The sequence below is a fragment of the Prinia subflava genome, chromosome Z, assembly GCF_021018805.1.
Source record: "Prinia subflava isolate CZ2003 ecotype Zambia chromosome Z, Cam_Psub_1.2, whole genome shotgun sequence".
NCBI lineage: Eukaryota > Metazoa > Chordata > Aves > Passeriformes > Cisticolidae > Prinia > Prinia subflava.
The window spans coordinates 22,851,641-22,869,315 of record NC_086283.1 but is presented as its reverse complement, the minus strand read 5'-3'; the positions used below and the strand labels follow the sequence as shown (position 1 = coordinate 22,869,315).

The window sequence follows — 17,675 nt, the reverse complement described above, 5'->3', positions numbered from 1 at the left end:
TCCCGGCTCCTCCTGATCTCCGATTGTTTTCTGAGCCAAAACACTTCTGCGTGAGCCTGAGCCCCCGGCTCTGGCAGGCGGTGACGGCGGCAGCCGGCATGGCCAGGGTGCGGTGGTGCTGGTGCCAGCCGTGGTCTGGGATGTGGCATCACCTGCTGACACCGATTCATTGATTTAAAAGCAGTTTTCAGAAGGAGGAGAGGAGGAATGAGAAAAGAGCGGGGTTTGGAGCTGTGGGGTGGAGGTGGAAATGCCTCCGGAGCTGTGGTGAGCGATGGCCAGGTGGTGTGGGGTGCAGGAGAAGGAGGTCCTGATGCGAGGGCCCTGTGAGCTGGTGACAGTCCTTCCCCTGTGCACACAGACCTCTGTTCCCCTGAGAAATGTCCCTTGGCTGCATTTTGAAACTCGGAGTTGAGGTTATGCCTCGATTTACGGCTGTGCCTGGAGGGGTCCCTGCATGGACAGGGGTTCTGTGCCTGCACCCCCGCGGGCTGAGCGGGGCCTTGCGCTCGACTGCACATCCAGGACTCCTTGGGGTTAAACTCCTCGATTTTGCAGGTTTTTCTGTTGTGGGATGGGATTTCAGGAGTTTAGCGAGGAGCCCATGCAGGCACTTCTCCCAGGCTTCAGGGACCAGTCAATAAACCAAAACAGGCTGGTGGGGAAGGAGGCAGGATCTTGTGCTGAGCTGGGAAATACTTGATTTGGGGTTATTTTTCTATTGCAGCCTTTAAGAAGGGAAGAAGAGAGTCCTAATGTAACCCTTCGTGCCTCTTCTGGGAATTGAATGCTTGTTCCTTCCTGCGAAGTCTTGTGCCCATGACAGGGCTGTGGCAGTGGCCACCAGCTGGGTGTGACAGCCGTGCTTGGGGCTCCTTGTCCCTGGGAGAGTGTAGGGCTCCCACCAAGGCTGCTGGAGCCTGAGCGTTCTTCAGCCAGGAACGGGGTGGGTTTGTGATTCTGTACAACATGGAAAAAGCTGCAGCAAGACCACAAGGGAATCCTGCTCCATGGGTTCCTCTGGTAACACAAGTGTTTATGCTAAATAAATGCATAAAGGCAGGAGGGAGTTCCCTTGTGTATTAAGGAAGTAACTGTTCTTTAGTGCCTGGATTTAGCAGTAGGGGCTGGGGGGTCGTTCCTCGGCGTGGGAAGCAGAAGAGCAGCTGCAGCAGGTCACATCCATGGGAGATGCAAATGCTCCAGTGGGTGATTGGAGCTGAGAGCTCCCCGCAGAGCCAGAGCTGCTGCTGGTTCTGTTTTTCTAGCAGAACTGTTGGTGTTTTCCTTTGACTTGGCCTTCCTTGGCCTTTGGTGATGGCTGGCGTTGGGTCTCGTGCAGTACTCTGGACGCTGACCTCAGTTTGTGCTGGGTTTAATGCTCCTCCAGGTGGTGACCACTGGATTTTTGCTGTTGTCTGTGTAGAGAAATGTGAGATGCGATGGCTCCTCTTCGGGAGGTGCAGCCTGGCTGGTGGTGCCTGTGGTGGGTGATGGGTGCCGTGCCCGGCGCTGCCGAAGCTCCAGCACCACTGCCTGCCCTCGGAGCGACGGCACCTGCTTGTCCAAACAAAGTGCATGTGAGATCCATGGGATGGTCCACAGGAAAACAGTGCAATTTTAGAAAGGGTGGACTACAGGATGGGCAAGATGGATTAATTTTCTTCAGCATAGGAGGGGCAGTTTTCATCTTGCTCCTTGTGGAAGCCTCATGCCTCGAAGTGTTCTAGGCCAGGTTGGATGGAGCTCTGAGCAACCTGGGGTAGTAGAAGGTGTCCCTGTCCATGGCAGATGGCCAGAACAAGATGATCTCTAAGGTCCTTTCCAACCCAAACTATCTGGGATTCTCTTCTGGATTTTTCTTTCTGGCTTCAGCAAACACCAAAGAGAAGGAAGAAACTTCACCCCAAGGTTAGATCTGACACAGGTGGGTGGTGGCTGTGCTGGCACTGGGGTGGTGCACAGGGTGGGCTGGAGCCAGAGACTCTCTCTGCTCTGAGCTTGCTTTGCCATTGCCTTTCCAGAGATGGAACCCCAGGTTCCCTCCATGCTGGACTTCTCCTCAGGCATGAGGGGCTGCTGCTGTGTGCTCCCAGCACAGTGGGACGGTCCTGCCCTCTCTGTTATTCCTCTGGGGTCAGAACAGCTGCAGAAATGCAGGTGGGGGAGGCAAGGACGGATCAGGATCCTCACCTTCCTGGCCCTTTGTTTCTGTTCCTTTTTTTCCATCCCTTGCTCTCCCCAGACATCTGCTCTGCAGCTGCAGTCCGAGCAGTGGGATGTGTAACCCCCGAGCTGCCACAGAGCTCCTGCTCCCAAGTGCTCTGGAGCTGCTGGGAGGAGGTGTCCTGTAGGCCAAAGGGGCTACAGGACTTTGAGGAGCTGCCTGGGGGAGTAGGAATCTATGATGTGCTGTAAGACACTCCTGTAGCCATCACAGCAGTGCCAGGGGACACCAACTTGGTCTCTGCCATCCCACCTTGTCCTGCTGCCAATGTCCATCAGACGGCATGTCCCAGAGCCCTCTGGTCCTTCTCTTCTGGTGCATCCCATGCCCCTGAGCTTGGCTGTCCCCTCTTCAACCCTGCCCAGTGAAGATGGGGTCTGTGAAGATGTTTTGGTGGAGAAGAGACTTGGGTTAGTGGTGGCCTTGACAGTGCTAGACTTAATCTGAAACGGCTTTCCCGGCTTAAACCATCCCATGATTCCATGATCCTATGCGTCTCTTTTTTTTTTTTTTTTTTTGTGGCTAATGTGTCTGCCTCTGTGCTTCCTTCTCATCTTTACTAAAGACAGGCTGCAAACCTGAATTTAGGTTGTTCTGAGTGCTGTTTGTGGAAGCAGAGGTGTTCTCTGTGCAGGCTGGGCCCAGCTCCTCGCCCAGGTGCCAGCCTGGAGGGCAGGAGCTGCTTTTGGGTGGACAGGTGCTGCAGCATCACCACGGGTTCCTGGTGGCCGCGTTCCTGTGTTGTGCAGCACAAAGCTCTGCACACTGCAAACGCAAAAGGCTATTTGAGCTTTTAGAACAGAATAAACAAGACCTGAGGCTGCTGTTGGGCTCGTTTGAAGGGAGGAAATGAGAGCTACCCCATTCAGCTGATAAGGGTGGTCACACACAGCCCAGGAGCCCAGCCGAGGGATGAGTGGGGCAGAGATAAGGCAGGGAGTGCTCTGGGGGGTTCTGATGGTGCTGCTGGGTGTATCCATGCCCAGCCTGCACAGATTATGATCCAGATCTGATCCAGACACCCAACAGCTACAGTGTCCCTGCCCTGTGGTGGCCAGAGGGGTTCCTGTCTGGGTTTTACCAGCCAGTGCTCACAGACACCATCCAGCAATTCCTGTGCAACCTGTAGGATTATTTCTACCCCTGGATGTCTTTCGTGTTCAAGTCCCCATCAGCTGTCTGGGACAGGAGCAGGGTGGCAGAGGCTCTGCTGCCATTTCCCCTGCCAGGTGCCACCCCCAGGGAGTGATGCCCTTGGAGCAGACATTTCAGAGTAGGAGGTGAAGGAGGCATTTCAGCAATTTCTGGCTGGTGACATGGCAAGGAGCAGTTCCCAAAACTTATGAGACCTTAATGAAGGTTAATTATGGAAAAGCGCTGTGTCTGGGAGAACATCCAAGAGCATTCCTCATTCCTGTCCATGTGCCCTGTCTGTGTCTGCTCTGGCAGCTCCAAAATCTTTGCACTTTGCTGAGTGGAGCTGGGAGCTGGAAGCAGGAGGTGCCCGTGGCTGTGTGGAGCTCTGTGTGCCTCCTGCCCTAAAGAGCCCAGCTGGGTGAGCAGTGAGTCCCAGCTGTGCCCAGTGCCGGGAGGACACCATGGGGGCTTCCTCCACCTCATGTTGTCAAGCAGTTAAGGCACATCCTCCTGGTTCAGGAGAGGTGTTGGGAATTTCTGTCATTCCTGTAAAAAGCAGGCAAGAAACTTCTGCTTATAGACTTTCTGTCATTCCTGTAAAAAGCAGGCAAGAAATTTCTGCTTATAGCCAGGAAGGAAAGTCCCTGTTGTAGGCGGTTTTACTTTCAGTCAGGATGGAAAGAAATCACACCAAAAAGAAAGAAAAAAGATCAGTTTTCTCCTCTTGGTGCTGGGGTTGAAGCTTCCCCCGCAGTGCCAGGCAGCTGCTTCCAGCTTTCCATGAGGTAACATGTGAGCGATTTCATGACGGGGTTTTCTCCTCACACGTTTAATTTGCCGTGTGGGATGTTTTATGGGGATTTGGAACCTTGCTGTGGGAAGCTGAGAGCCTGGCCTGGGACTTCTTGTCAGTTTTGATTGTTAAAGTGAAAGAGCAGAGCTGGGGTTCTGGGAAGTGGCTTTCCTGCCTGTAATTCTGCTGGCCTCCAGTGTTCCAGGTTGCTCATTTTAGAGCTTTTACGGAATGTCCTGGGCTTTTCCGTGTCCATGCCTGTTCCAGGCCAGGGTGGGGTGGATCGAGCACCAAAAGCACTTGAGAGAGAGCTATCAGGCTCCAGCCACCCCACAGCCATGAGCCATTCCTGCTGGAGCCACCAGTGGGTTGCCCCAGGGAAATGCCGCAGTGCAGTGACTGCAAGAAGGGGATTGGAGATTTTTTTTCCTTTTTTTTTCCACTTCAGTGTTGGCTTTCATCCTTTTATTCTGGAACAATGGGAGCCTCTTGTCTTTCTTTGTTTTTGATCTCCACCTCTTCCTGGGGGTGTTGGGGCATCAGGGTTCCCTGGCTGGGAGGGAACAGGCTGGGGGGGCTGGACCCCCTCGGGGCAGCCCCTTGCTGGGAGCAGAGGATGGGAGAGCTGCTGTGGATACATTTCCCTTGAGAAACACCATCCAGCCTCAGGAGCTGCTGGATAAAGGCAGAGGCTTTGCTGGGGCAGGATTCTCTGGTGGTTCATAGGATTGTGCACCATTGGGAACTTTCTCCACTGAAGGTGTTGGTGTTGGTTTCCCACGTGGGGATGTCCAGACGTTTCCTGAAGGTTCATCTCCCATGGAGAACTTCCTCTGGAGCATGAAACATAGTGGGGCTCCTGGTCTACCTTCCCTGCCTGCAGTCAGGAAATTGATGGGATTTATCCCCTTGTTTCTCCAGGATGTATGGACTCTGCCAGTACCCTGTGCCTGCTCCTCCTGCTATGCAGCTGGAGTGGGATGATTTCTGCAGCATTTAAACTACAGATCTCAAAGATACTGAGTTGCTATAAGCTCCTGGAAGTTGTTTTCTGACCAGTGGAGGCAAGGAGACTGTCTTTGTGCCCTGCTGAGGGTGGTTGTAGTGTTTGATGAGCCTGTATTAGACATGAGAAAATCCTGGCATCTGGAGATGTTGGAAGCCCATCTCTGTTGCTGCTGCCTGGGGCTCAGGCTGAGCTGGGTGGAGGGTAGAGGGTCTCCAGGCAGCAACCCGTGGGCTCAGGCTGGATTCTTGGCAGAGGCTGCAGCCAGAGATGTGTGCTGGGCTCAGGTCCCATCACCCTGCCCGACAGTGGGGCTCCTGAGAGGTGACAGGGAGGGCAGGGGACACAGCTGGAATGAGTGACCCTGTTCCCAGCACTCGGCCATGCCCCACAGCAGGAGTGTTTGCCTGCCCAGCCTTTCCTGCACTTCCCTGGGAAAGCACGTCCATGGGAAGGGTGGGAAGAGGAGGAAGCTGACTGCTGGCTCCCTCTGGGACAGGACACTTGGAAACCTTTTCTGTGACAGCACTTCTACATGAGGAGAGCTCAGCCTGGGCTGGTCAAAGCCCCTCTGCTCTAGGGGGCTTCTCTCTGTTTGAGGGACTCTGGGGGGATGCAGGACTTGCAACAGCAGGCAGAGCCTGGGATCTGGCTCCCAGAGAGGAGAGAAGAGGTGGAGGTTTGGGGCCCTGGCCCCCTGCCAGCCCATGCATGGGGGAGGCGGCGGAGGGAAGGAAATGCCGTGCTCTGACTCCGCATTTCCACCACGATGATGGGTGGCCGAGCCCAGTCCTGCACAGAGCATCCTGCTGCAGCCCTGGGCCCTGGCTGCTCCCGGCCTGGAGGGGTGGCTGTTGTCACGCTGGCTTTCACCAGGCTCCAGCGTGGCCCCAGTCAGTGCCCGGCCATGCTCTGGTGCCAGCTGAGCCCCGCTGCGGGCAGGGGTAAGCTCAGCCACAGCCCTGCTCCTGCAGCTCTCCTCCAGACCCATCCATGAGGCAGGATCCATGGCACAGGTGGGAGGTTGGTGCTTTTGCTCATGGTTGGGGGCACATGGAGCTGCAGTTGCTGGCTGGGATTGGCCCCATGGAATTTCCATCGGGAGCAAAGGGGCAGCAGAGTCGGGCAGGAGCGGGAACTGGCAGGTCTGTTGGCAGGGGCTGTGGGAAATGCCTGTCTCTGGGTCCTGCCCACCCCAGGAGTGTGGGAGGGATCTGCTTCCAGAGCTGGCATGGCCCAAGAGCATTCCCAGGGACCTACAGTCTTGGTGCCCTCCTGCTTGACAGATGCAGCCATGGGGTGTCCTCCCCATGGGGTGTTGGGTTCTTTGGGAGGGATGTGGTGCTCACATGGACCAGCTGACCCGGGATAGCTCCAAGGTTGAGTTCCCCACTGGGATTGCTGGATCTGAGCCCTGTTGGGGCAGAGGGGTCACCCTGAGTTTTGGCAGGACTCATGGCACGGCTAATGACAGCTGTGAGGTTTGGATCCAGATCCAGATGCTCATTCCGAAACTTCTTCCCAAAACTTGCCAAGTATTTGAGTCTGGGGTTTTGGCTTGGTCCTGTCCTGAACTGAGCTGCTTATTTGGAGCTTTTATTCTTTCTTTCTTTTTTTTTTTTCTGCTGCTGCAAGTTTGAAATTGGGAATGCAAACTGTAGCCAGGGCTCTGGCCCGAGGCAGTGGGTGGATGAGGATGGAATCAGGGTATTCCAGTGCTGGGTGGGTCTGACCTCAGCCCACTCTGTGCTGGGTGGTGCCTCCGGGAAAGACAGACCAGACCCTGAGGCTGCCAAGGCATTTTCTACCCTTGAGGTCAAATGTTGTCACCCTCAGCAGTAGAAATGTCATCAGGCTGATGGGTGCTGACATTTGGCAATGACTTGCTGTGGCAGCAGGAACTCTGGGCTGTTTTCCCTCAACTTCTCTAAACTGTAGGAATTCAAGTTCTCTAAACTGGAGGAATTTCCCATACTGCTGGCTGCTGAATGGGCTCATCTGGGCGATGGCTGATCCCTGTGTGAGGGGTGGGAACCAGCTGGGCGAGGGGTGAAGAGGCCCATCAGAGGTTTGGTGCCCACTGGGATGAACACCAGCATGAAAGCAGAGGTGGAGAGGGCTGAGTGGGAGGAAGGATGTGGGGAGGAAGGGCTCCTTTGGCAGCCTTTGCTCAGGGATGTTTGCAGAAGTGATCAGCACCGAGCTTTGATGAGCTCTGAACTCATGATTACAAAGAAAGACCTTCCTCTCCTGCCTGGCCAAGAACTATGTGTGTTTTGATGGGCTCAGAAGGTTAAAACTTCTGATTTGATCAGAAGGTTAAAACTGTGTCTTGTGGCCCTGTCATTCAGGTGGCATCACTGTCACCTCCCGCTCTTTGCCGGGTGCTGGCAGAGAGCTGCAGCTGAGCTATGTCTGCCCAGGACCCCGCTGCTGCTGCTGGGACCCCTGGCTCTGCAGCCGTGCACCTCCTCTGTGCACATGGAACGTGGGCTCAGTGTCAGGGCTCTGGGGGGAGCGGGCTGCCTTCTTGGGGTGTTGCTGCTGCTGGCAGGATGCTCAGGGTGGTTCTTTTCTTTCTTGCAGAAATCGAAGCCAAGAAAGCGTGTGACTGGCTCCGGGCAGCGGGATTCCCCCAGTATGCCCAGCTGTATGAAGGTGAGAGCTGCCTCCTGCCACTGGCCCTGCTCAGAGCCTGTATCTCATCCAGATTCCAAGGGGGGCTGCAGGGACAGCGCCCACAGCTCCCGGGAGAGGAGGGGACAGAGGGGGTTGCTCACTGATTATATGATTGTTTGTTACACTTTGAGCCCTTGGCCACGGCCTGGAGAACCAGCCAGTTAACTTCCCTGCATTCCTGAACTTTTCCCCTTCAGGCAGGTCTCTAAGGAATCCTGGGGCGGCTGTTCTGGCCAAGGGCAGCCAGGCTTTGGAGAGCCATCAGTGCTGAAGAGGTTCAGGGAGTGTTTGCTGTGGGTGGGAGCATAGGGACAGCCAATGTAAGAAAAGCGGAGAACGAGCATGTTTTCCCTCCTTCTGCCTCTCCCCACTCCCACGACCCCTGCCCTGCTCCAGCCTGTCCTTCCTGAGCGCTCAGCAAGCCCTGCCTGGTGCAGTCCGTGTCCCTGTGCCTACCTGGGCACAGGACATGGGCATTCCCCGGCTGGCATTTCTACTCCCAGCTCCTGTGCTAGGTGCCCAGGGTGGTGGCAGGCTGCTGTGGTGGTGGCTCTTGCCTCAGGCTGAGCTGTGTTTACTTGGAAGCCGCAGTGGGATCCTGGTCCCGGGTGGTGCGGGGAGCGGCGGCTGCAGCTGGCCCCGTCTGGCTGGACAATAGCGGGAAGCGGGGCTCCGGCGGCCGCAGCCACGGCCATTGTTCGGCCGGGCACTTCCCCTGCCCCCCGCAGCACCAGCTCCCCGGTGATGGCTTTAGGAGCAGCCTGTTTGCTGCCAGTGCCTATTTTGGGGGGCAGGCCCCACGTGCAAGGACAGGCCAGGTGCCTGCTGGGACGTCCAGCCCCAGGTGCTGGCCCCAGACAGTGCTCACAGCTGGGCAGTGAGGAGTGGGGCTGGTGCTGGAGTCTGTGAATGAGCCAACCATTCTCTAGCCTCTGTCCACAGAACCTCCCACATCCTCCAAGTGTTTCCCTCTATTTCCTTTCCCGGGGTGATCACGCTCTGTGGCTTTATGAACAGATGGACTGAGACCCTTGGGGCTGAGGGTCCAGGTCCCACATACATGATCCCAGCAGAGCTGTCTTTGAATGCTCAGGGAGGAGCAGAGAACTGAATGGAGGCCCTTGGGCACCTTTATCACCCTCACCTAATGTACCTGGGAAGAGCCATGCCCAGGGACCCTGGCCATGCACCACCTCATCTCCAGCCACTTGGGTTTCTCCTCCTCTTCCCATGCCCACTCCTTTGTCCCTGATGGAGCAGCTGGCTCAGGATTTGCCACTGATGTCACTTCCCTCCCCAGAGTCATCATTCCCTATTGACATCAGTGCTGTGAAGAAGGACCACAGCTTCCTGGACCAGGATTCCCTCAAATCCCTGTGCAGGTAACGCTCCCTTGGACCCCCGCACATGGAATCAGCATGGGGATGTGCCACAGACAAGGGCAGTGGCCAAGGCTGATGTGGTGGTGGGCTCAGGGGAGTGTCTGATGGCGTGGTGGGTTTAGTAGGGTGCCTGCCTTGCACCTTGGCAGGGCTCAGAGCCTGCTTCAGTACTGTCACTCCCAGTGCAGTGAGAACTTGGTCTTAAGGGAGTTAAATGATCAGGGAACATTGCTGGTGGTTCCAGGGAACCAACAGGTTTTTATGCTCCACGTGATGCTGGTCGTCCCAGTACCAGGCCATGTGTTTCCACCTGGGCATGGCGCTGCTGCAGCTGCAGGTTTGGGAGCTGCCCAGGAGGGGGTGTGCAGGGAGCAGTGTACGAGGGACTCAGGCAGAGCAAGCCAGGGCTGGCAGCCAAAGCAGGGCACTGACTGGATGGTCAGTCTGGGTGGACCGTGTGTCACTCAGGGCTGTGGGTGACTCAGCCCTGCCTTGGCTCTCGGGACACGTCATCACACCCGTGTCCCTGTTCTGGCTCCACTCTGTCCCTGCCACCCCGGACAGAGAAGAAGTGGGAACAGGGTCTGTTTCCTGTTTGTTTCCCAGCAGAGAGGCTGCTGTGCCAGGCAGGAGGGGATCCCGGAGCGGTTTCCTGGGTGCAGTGAGGCAGGAGCTGATGGGAGGTCTCTGCCCCTCCCTCTCTGAGTGTTATGGTCCTTTAGTCATTCCTTGTCTGGGGCACAGGAGCTTCTGAGGTGATTTTGCTTTAATAGCCTAGAGCACACCACCCCTGTCCGCTTGCAGAAGCAGTGGCCCTAGCAACTGGCATGGGCTAGCTTGGGCCCCAGCAGCTAGCATGGCCTGGCTTGGGCTACCATCTGCTGGCATTGTCCCCTTGTTAGTCAGGTGTCCTTCTGACTGTGGAGCCACAGCAGCAGGTGATGGGTGACAGGTGACAGGCACAGCCAAGGCTCTAAGGCAGGAAAATCAAAAGAAGCCAAAGCCATCCCTGTGACTGCAGCAGGGCTGGGACAGGGCCTGGGACCAGGGTAAAGCCACTCTGTTTCTTGCAGGAGGCTGATGACCCTGAACACTTGTGCCTCCATGAAACTGGATGTTCACTTTCAGCGTAAACAGGTACGTCCTGGACGCTAGAGGCAGGTGAGGGGCTGAGGGGTGCAGAGGATCATGTGCTCGATGGTGGAGCAGTGTCCTGGTGAACTCTGGGATTGCCCAGATTGGGCACAGAGTGGCTCCTGGAGGCCTCCACTGCCAAAGTGGTCCTGAGCTGGTTTAAGGGGGTGAACACGCTGCTCTCCTGCTCACCTGGGGCAATGCTGGTGGCTGTGCTCCTCTGAGGTGGGGGGATGTGCTGACCCTCCTTGGCTCCAACCGATTGATCATCCCCTGTCCTCAACCACCCACAGAATGAAGACTCTGAGGAGGAAGACCAGTGTGCCATCAGCAACCGGTGGACCTTCCAGAGGGACAGCAAAAGGTGGTCACGGGTGGGGTCCGCCGATGTCCTGTCCCAGGGCTCAGAGGCCCTGAGCTGCACCATGTGCCCGGTGTCCAGCCGCGAGAGCGTCCTCACGGACCTCAGCACCAACCCCGAGGCCACATCCCTGCACAGCACGGGCAGCGTGGGCAGCGTGGGAGGCAGGGGTGGCACACTGTGCACCACGGCCATGCTGTCTGAGCCCCTGTCCCCCCTCCGTGCCGCCGCAAACACCTCCAGCTGCAGCCAGAGCGAGGGTTCTGCGCCCGAGCAGCCCTCGGGCCAGGAAGAGGGCTCCAAGGAGAAGCTGAAGAAGCGACGGTCTCGCAGCTTCCTGAAGCGGATCGAGTCCCTGCGGAAGAAGGACAAGGAGAAACCCAGCCCAGACAGGAGGGTGGCTCCACACAGCAGCGCCACTCTCCCACCGGGATGGGGCTCTCTGAAGAGTAATGGGGATCTTACAGCCACCAGGACCAACTCCTCTAAAAGAGGGATACCTGCCTCTTGCAACAGCAAAAAACACTTCTTCTCGGTATCGTACAGGACTAACCGCCTGCTCGGCTCCGGGGGCACCAAGGGGAGCTCTGACCCCAAACGCAGTGGAGTCTACTTGGAGGACTACGACACAGCCACTGCTGCCGGCGGTGCCTGGGCTGCTGCCGAGTGCCAGCGCCGGGCTCGCCATGGCGATTGCCTGGTCTACATCCCCTGTGACCACAAGCCCGGCACCTTCCCCAAATCCCTCTCCATCGAGAGCTTGTGTCCCCTGGCCGGCAGCTCCCTGACCCGCTGGAACGCAGGGAGCATGGCCGTGGGGCTGGGTGGGGGCGGCAGCAGCAGCAGCGTGGAGGGCTCGTCCTCCCCGAGGGGCTTTGCCCGCCGGCGCCGGGGCTCCTGCAGCTCCCTGGGCAGCCGCGTCAGCGTCTACGACAACGTGCTGGAGATCGGCAGCAGCGAGGATTTCTGCAAGGACGGGGAGGTCATCTACGAGAACCTCGACGACATCCTGCAGGACGTGTGGGTGCTGCAGCAGAAGGTGGAGCTCTGGTGTAAAGCCGTCTCCCCTGGCCTGGATGGGGAGGAAGGTGGCGAGGAAGAGGAGGAAGAGGAGTCGGACTCGGGAGGGGAGCCCTCCAACCTGCATTTCGAAGAACAGTCCATGTCGGATGTTGGCACCTCTGCCAGTGACTTTGATAGCACTGGGAACTCCCTCAACGAGGCTGAAGAGATGGAGACACGGGAGCGCCGGGATTCGGGGGTGGGAGCATCACTCACAAGACCCTGCAGGTATCACAGAATCCTGACGTGGTTTGGGTGGGAAGGGAGCACAGAGACCACATCGTTCCACGGCCCCTGCTATGGACAGGGACACTTTCCACTAGACCATATTGCTCCAAGCCCCGCTCAGCCTGTCCGGGGCCTGGATGATCGTCACTTCCCGGGAGGCAGAAGCGGGCGGAGGGAGGGGAGTGCCGCGGGAGCCGCACGGTGCGGGCAGGGGAGCGCAGCGCGGGGCGCTGGTGCGCTCTGGTGGCCGCAGGACACCACTGCCACCGCTGCCAGCACCTCAGCACTGCCACCACTGCGGGCCTGCACAGACCCGTGATTAAAAGGTTTTTCATTAACTAATAACACGTGTAAACGCAGGGGGCACGTGCCTCCCCTGTGCCAGTATTCCCTGGGGCCCTCCCCAGGAAAGCTGCGGCTGTTGCCGAGTCCTGTGGCTTTCCTCACCCAGTTCGGCTGGCGCTAGAGGGTGATGTGGCAGTAGCCATGAAGGAGTGGAGAGCAGTGGGGGTTTCCTTAGCTGGGAATGTCCCATGTGTCCACAGAAAGCTGCGTTGGCACAGCTTCCAGAACTCACACCGGCCCAGCCTGAACTCGGCCTCGCTGGAGATCAACCGGCAGTCATCGGCCCAGCTCAACCTGCTCCAGAAGTGCTCGCTGCTCCGGCTCACAGCCATCATGGAGAAGTACTCTGTGCCCCACAAGCAGGCCTGGACATGGTGAGCTGGGGCGAGGGGGACCAGGATGGGGCCCACATGCTGCAGCTCGTGCCCCCAGTCTGGGGCAGCTTCAGCGTGTGGAGGGGGAAAAGCTAAACCAAGGGCTGTCTGCTCTGGCAAGTGTGAGCCAGAGCTGAGCTCCAGGCTCCTGGCATCATCCTGGCTCCTGGCTTCCAGGGGGGCCCCTGACCACTGTAGGGGCTGCAGGCGTTCCATGGGACATTAAAAGTGCTGCAGCAACATAAGAGAGTGGGACAGTGGTTTCTTTCCATAGCCAAGTATCAAAATATTTTAGCTTAATAAAAGGTGCTGCCATTCCTGCTGGGAAGCTGCCTTGCTTATATTCCAAATACTGCAGAAGTGTGTGTGTGTGTGTGTGTGTGTGTTCCCAGGGTCCTGCCCTCTCTGTGAAGGCGTGCTGAGGGCAATGATCATTGCACTGATGACTCTCTGTCTCACTCTGCAGGACTGTCCCCAAGTTCATGAAGCGGAGTAAAGTCCCTGATTACAGGGACAAGATGGTTTTTGGGGTGCCACCCATCGTCAACGTGCAGCGGACGGGTCAGCCCCTGCCCCAGAGCATCCAGCAGGCCATGCGCTACCTGCGCAGTCAGTGCCTGGACCAGGTGAGGCTGTGGCTGCTGGGCAGCACCACTGGGATTTGGGGGGCAAAAAGGCTTTAGGAGTCCTGTTGTTCACCTCTTGTGGTGTGTGCTGAAGTGGGAGGGTGGGATTGTCTGTGGGAACGCAGCAGCATCCCCCTGGCCATCCCTCACTCAGTGTCTCCTGTGGGTTCAGGGATGATCCCTTTGGGGAGGGAGTGTCTTTGCCTGTCCCACAGGTGCCCACCCAGGCCGGTGCCCACTCACACCATGCTCTGCCCTGGCAGGTTGGCATTTTCCGCAAGTCCGGGGTGAAGTCCCGGATCCAGGCTCTCCGGCACATGAACGAGACCAGCCCCGACAACGTCAACTACTCGGGGCAGTCGGCGTATGATGTGGCCGACCTGCTGAAGCAATACTTCCGTGACCTGCCCGAGCCCATCTTCACCAGCAAGCTGACCGACACCTTCCTGCAGATCTACCAGTGTAAGGGCCGGGCTGGGGGCAGCTCAGGGTCTTCGGGGAGGAGGGATCTCCCTGGGTGGAGGGGCTGGGAGCGGGTGGGGGGTGGCCTTGGGGACACCCCGCTGATGCTGCCCCATGCCCACAGTCGTGTCCAAGGAGCAGCGGCTGCAGGCGGTGCAGGCAGCCATCATCCTCATGCCGGACGAGAACCGGGAGGTGCTGCAGACCCTGCTCTACTTCCTCAGCGACATTGCCTCGGCTGAGGAGAACCAGATGACGGCTGGGAACCTGGCTGTGTGCCTGGCCCCCTCCATCTTCCACCTCAACGTGTCCAAGAAGGAAAGCACATCGCCCAGGTAAAGACTGGCTGAGCCCCAGCTCTCCAGTGTCCCTTCCCTGCTTGCTGTGGGAGAGGGCCAGCAGGGAATGGTGAGACATGGAGACACAAATGAGCCATGGGGGTCTAGAGGTGCCCACCGGTGCCAGCACTACCTGATCCCCCACAGGGCCATGCACAAGAGGGGCACCATGGGGAAGCCGGACCAGAAGGACCTCAATGAGAACATGGCCGCGACGCAGGGGCTCTCCCACATGATCACCGACTGCAAGAAGCTCTTCCAGGTGGGTGGCAATGGTGTCCCAGCGCTGCCCATGGGAGGTGGGACCTTGCTGGCAGGTGCTGGTCCTAGGACGAGCTGAGGGCACCCTTCTCTCAGTGGGACAGCAGCAGCCAGCCAGCCATTCACCCCGGAGCCAAGCCCAACTATGTCCTGGGGCAGGAGGTGGTGCAGGCTGTATGTCCATCCTCCCCACTCCCTGGGGAATGAGTTATGATTCTCTGTCTGTCCAGGACTACTCACAAAGTCCCCACAGGATCTCTTTGCCTCACTGAACGTCTGTATGCTTTTGGCTTTCAGGTCTCCCATGACATCTTGCTGCAGCTGAGCAGCTCCTATATGGCTGCAGACACCTATCCCCACCCCCTGGCTGATTTGGTGTGCCAGGGGGAGAGCAAGGATTTACACTCCTACTTTGAGCAAAGTGTCCAGAACCTGCTCAAAGAGTCGTCAGAGAAATTCAAGGGGTGGCTGAGCACGCCGGGGCCCCTGAACACGGAGCTGTCCTGCAAAAAGGTAAATGCCACTGTGTGGAGGGGCTTGAGAACATGCAGGGAAATGGGGTGGCCTCTCCAGTAGCCAGAGCAGGTCCCACCCCATCCCTCACTAGCCAGCAGGTGGGACTGTGCTGCTCTGTGGCCGTGGGAGCCATCAGTGAACCCGCTCAGGGGTTGGCACTGGGGGTCCTGTGGGACAGTCTGTGTGACCCTCACCTCGTCCGCTCAGGTTGGGGATGGGCACCCTCTGCGCCTGTGGAAGGTCTCCACGGATGTTGAGGCCCCTCCCGCCACGGTGCTGCACCGGGTGCTGCGGGAGCGGCACCTGTGGGACGAGGACCTGCTGCAGAGCCGGGTGGTGGAGGCGCTGGACAAGGACATGGAGGTGTACCACTACGTGACGGACAGCATGGCCCCGCACCCGCGCAGGGACTGCATGGTGCTCCGGTGAGGGCGGCCGCAACTCGCGGCGGGTTTGGGCTCAGCTTGGTGCATCCCCTCTGCTCCTGCCCCACCTCCTCCTTCCCGGGCGGTGCGGTGTCCCGCTTTGCCCGATCCCGTGGCGGGCATGCAGTGACTCCTGCTCTGTCGCAGGCGCTGGCGCACGGACCTGCCGCGGGGAGCCTGCCTGCTCAGCTCCCTCTCGGTGGAACATGACAAGGTGCCAGTGGAGGGAGGTGTCAAGGCCATCGTGCTGACGTCCCAGTACCTCATCGAGCCCAGCACCATGGGCCGCTCCCGGGTGACGCACATCTGCAGGGCTGACCTCAGGTAACGTGACCCTCCGGGCAGGGGATGGAGCAGCAGGATGTGCTGCTCCATGGAAGTGCCAGGGTCTCTCCTGTCCGCTCACCCCCTTCTGCCTCTTCCCTCCTCCAGGGGCCGGTCTCCCGAATGGTATAACAGGGTTTTTGGCCACCTGTGTGCCATGGAGCTGGCGAGGATCCGAGACTCTTTCCCAGCCCTGAGTCCCAATGGCCCCGAGACAAAGATCTGAGGCACCAGGAAGATGCTCTTTCCTTTCAGAGTTGGACTTGCCAGTGGATCCAGACTGGGGCTCTCAGCAGGAAGCACGGTGTGGCACAGTTCCCATGGAGGGGGAGGCAGAGGCACATATTTATAAACATCCTTTCACCCCGGGCTGGGCAGTCTCGTCCCACGGCCCGAGTGCTGTGGGGCAGGGTGGCCACAGAGGGCGAGCAGAGGGAAAGAGTGGCCATGGGGTGACCCCTGAATGCAGCCTGTCGCAGGAGCTGGGGCGGGGTCCCCCGCACAAGCCAGGAACAACAGCAGGGGTGAATGAGCACGGAGTGAGGCGGGAGGAGTGAATGGGGAAAATGGGGCCGTGTCCGCAGGTCGCAGCGCAGGGTCGGGAAGTGGAGGGTGGGCAGTGAGGGGGTAGATGGTGTGTGTGGTGTCATCCCGTGGGGACAGGCAGGGAGTCACTGTGTGGTAGTGGAAGAGGCTGCTGTTCTGGGAGGAGGGAGCTGCCTATAGATACATAGGTAGAGCTCGAGTGCCAGCCCCTGTCAAGGGGCAGATGGAACCTGTTGCAGCATTGATGCTGAATTCATGGAAGAAGCAGCCCTGTACTCTTGTGCCTTGCTCTTCCTTGGCTAAAAACCCGCTCTCTGCACTGGGTGTCACTGAGAGGAGGGGTGGATGGACCAGGTTCCAAGCCAAGGCCATCCCTCAAACAGCTGACCCATTATTTGCATGGGGCAGGACATTGCTGAAGCCCCGGTGCAGCTGCACCTGAGTGGGAAGGGGCAAGTCCTGGAAAGAGGTGGAGAGAGACTCCCCAGATCAGCTCCCCCTTTGTGCTGCCCTTCGTGTTGAGGGCTGTACCTGGAGAGGGAGGAGGGATGGCAGGAGGGGCAGTTGTTTGGGATTCACCTCTCTTTGGGCAGCTACACATGGCCCATGCCCACCTACTCCCTGCAGACACATTGCTCCCCTTTCCACCCCTTCCTTCCCTGCATGAAGGAACTGTCCACTGGAGCTGTCAGCACCCAGGAGATGACCTGGTTTCTCCACTGAGGCAGGGACCCAAATTCCGAGACATCGTTCCAACTGGAAGGCAACACGACCCATGAGCTGGGGACCTCCGGTGTCAATTTGGCCATAACTGTCTGTCTTTTGGTAAAAAGAAAAGCACAAATGAGCCTCTAGTCTGTATTTTTATATATATGTATTCTATATACATATATATAAAAATATAACTAACATGTTGGGGATTGAATTTTCTCTTGATATTTTTTTAAAGTATTTCTTTTTTTCTATCTATAAATACTTGTACAGGTGGAATATTAATATATAACTCTGGTGGCAGAGGTCAGCACCAGGTGATGCTCACTTAGAGCTGGCTATTTTGTATTTAAGGGAGTTTTGTTTTGTATCATATGAAACTGCAGCAGTTGTTTGACTTGGATTGGGGCTGCTCTTCCCATCTGTGCAATTAATAAAGTACTAACAAAATCTGCTGGCTGATGAGGAAACTTGTGGTCAGGGATTCTCCAGCACCAGAGCAATGCTGAGCAATGTATGGCCTTGGGGCAGTCCCTGCGTGGGTGAAGAGACTCAAATCCAGCATTTTCCACATCCAGCTGTGCTCCAGGGCCTTTCCAGGGTTTGGGGTTCTCCTGGCATTGCCACCTGCAGCAGGGAGAGCACCTTGAGGAGGAGGAAGAGGAGCATCCAGCATCAGTGATGCCGATGAAGAACCACATTGTGCTCTTGAATTCCCTGGAGCAAACACCTCTCGTC

General features: G+C 57.7%; 1 protein-coding gene across 4 annotated transcripts in view; it reads left to right on the top strand.

The window, feature by feature from the left end:
* Positions 1-17,388, top strand: part of STARD8 (StAR related lipid transfer domain containing 8) — a 41,955-nt gene extending 24,567 nt beyond the window's left edge. For all 4 annotated transcript variants that reach the window (XM_063421900.1, XM_063421903.1, XM_063421902.1 and 1 more), the window contains 13 exons: positions 7,750-7,821; positions 9,143-9,224; positions 10,298-10,361; positions 10,652-12,009; positions 12,555-12,728; positions 13,195-13,354; positions 13,618-13,816; positions 13,941-14,151; positions 14,302-14,416; positions 14,713-14,928; positions 15,139-15,356; positions 15,504-15,680; positions 15,789-17,388. In XM_063421900.1, the coding sequence (XP_063277970.1) occupies positions 7,750-7,821; positions 9,143-9,224; positions 10,298-10,361; positions 10,652-12,009; positions 12,555-12,728; positions 13,195-13,354; positions 13,618-13,816; positions 13,941-14,151; positions 14,302-14,416; positions 14,713-14,928; positions 15,139-15,356; positions 15,504-15,680; positions 15,789-15,906 (3,164 nt within the window). In that variant the 3' untranslated portion in view covers positions 15,907-17,388. The remainder of the gene's footprint in view (positions 1-7,749; positions 7,822-9,142; positions 9,225-10,297; positions 10,362-10,651; positions 12,010-12,554; positions 12,729-13,194; positions 13,355-13,617; positions 13,817-13,940; positions 14,152-14,301; positions 14,417-14,712; positions 14,929-15,138; positions 15,357-15,503; positions 15,681-15,788) is intronic.
* Positions 17,389-17,675: the final 287 nt, after the last annotated feature.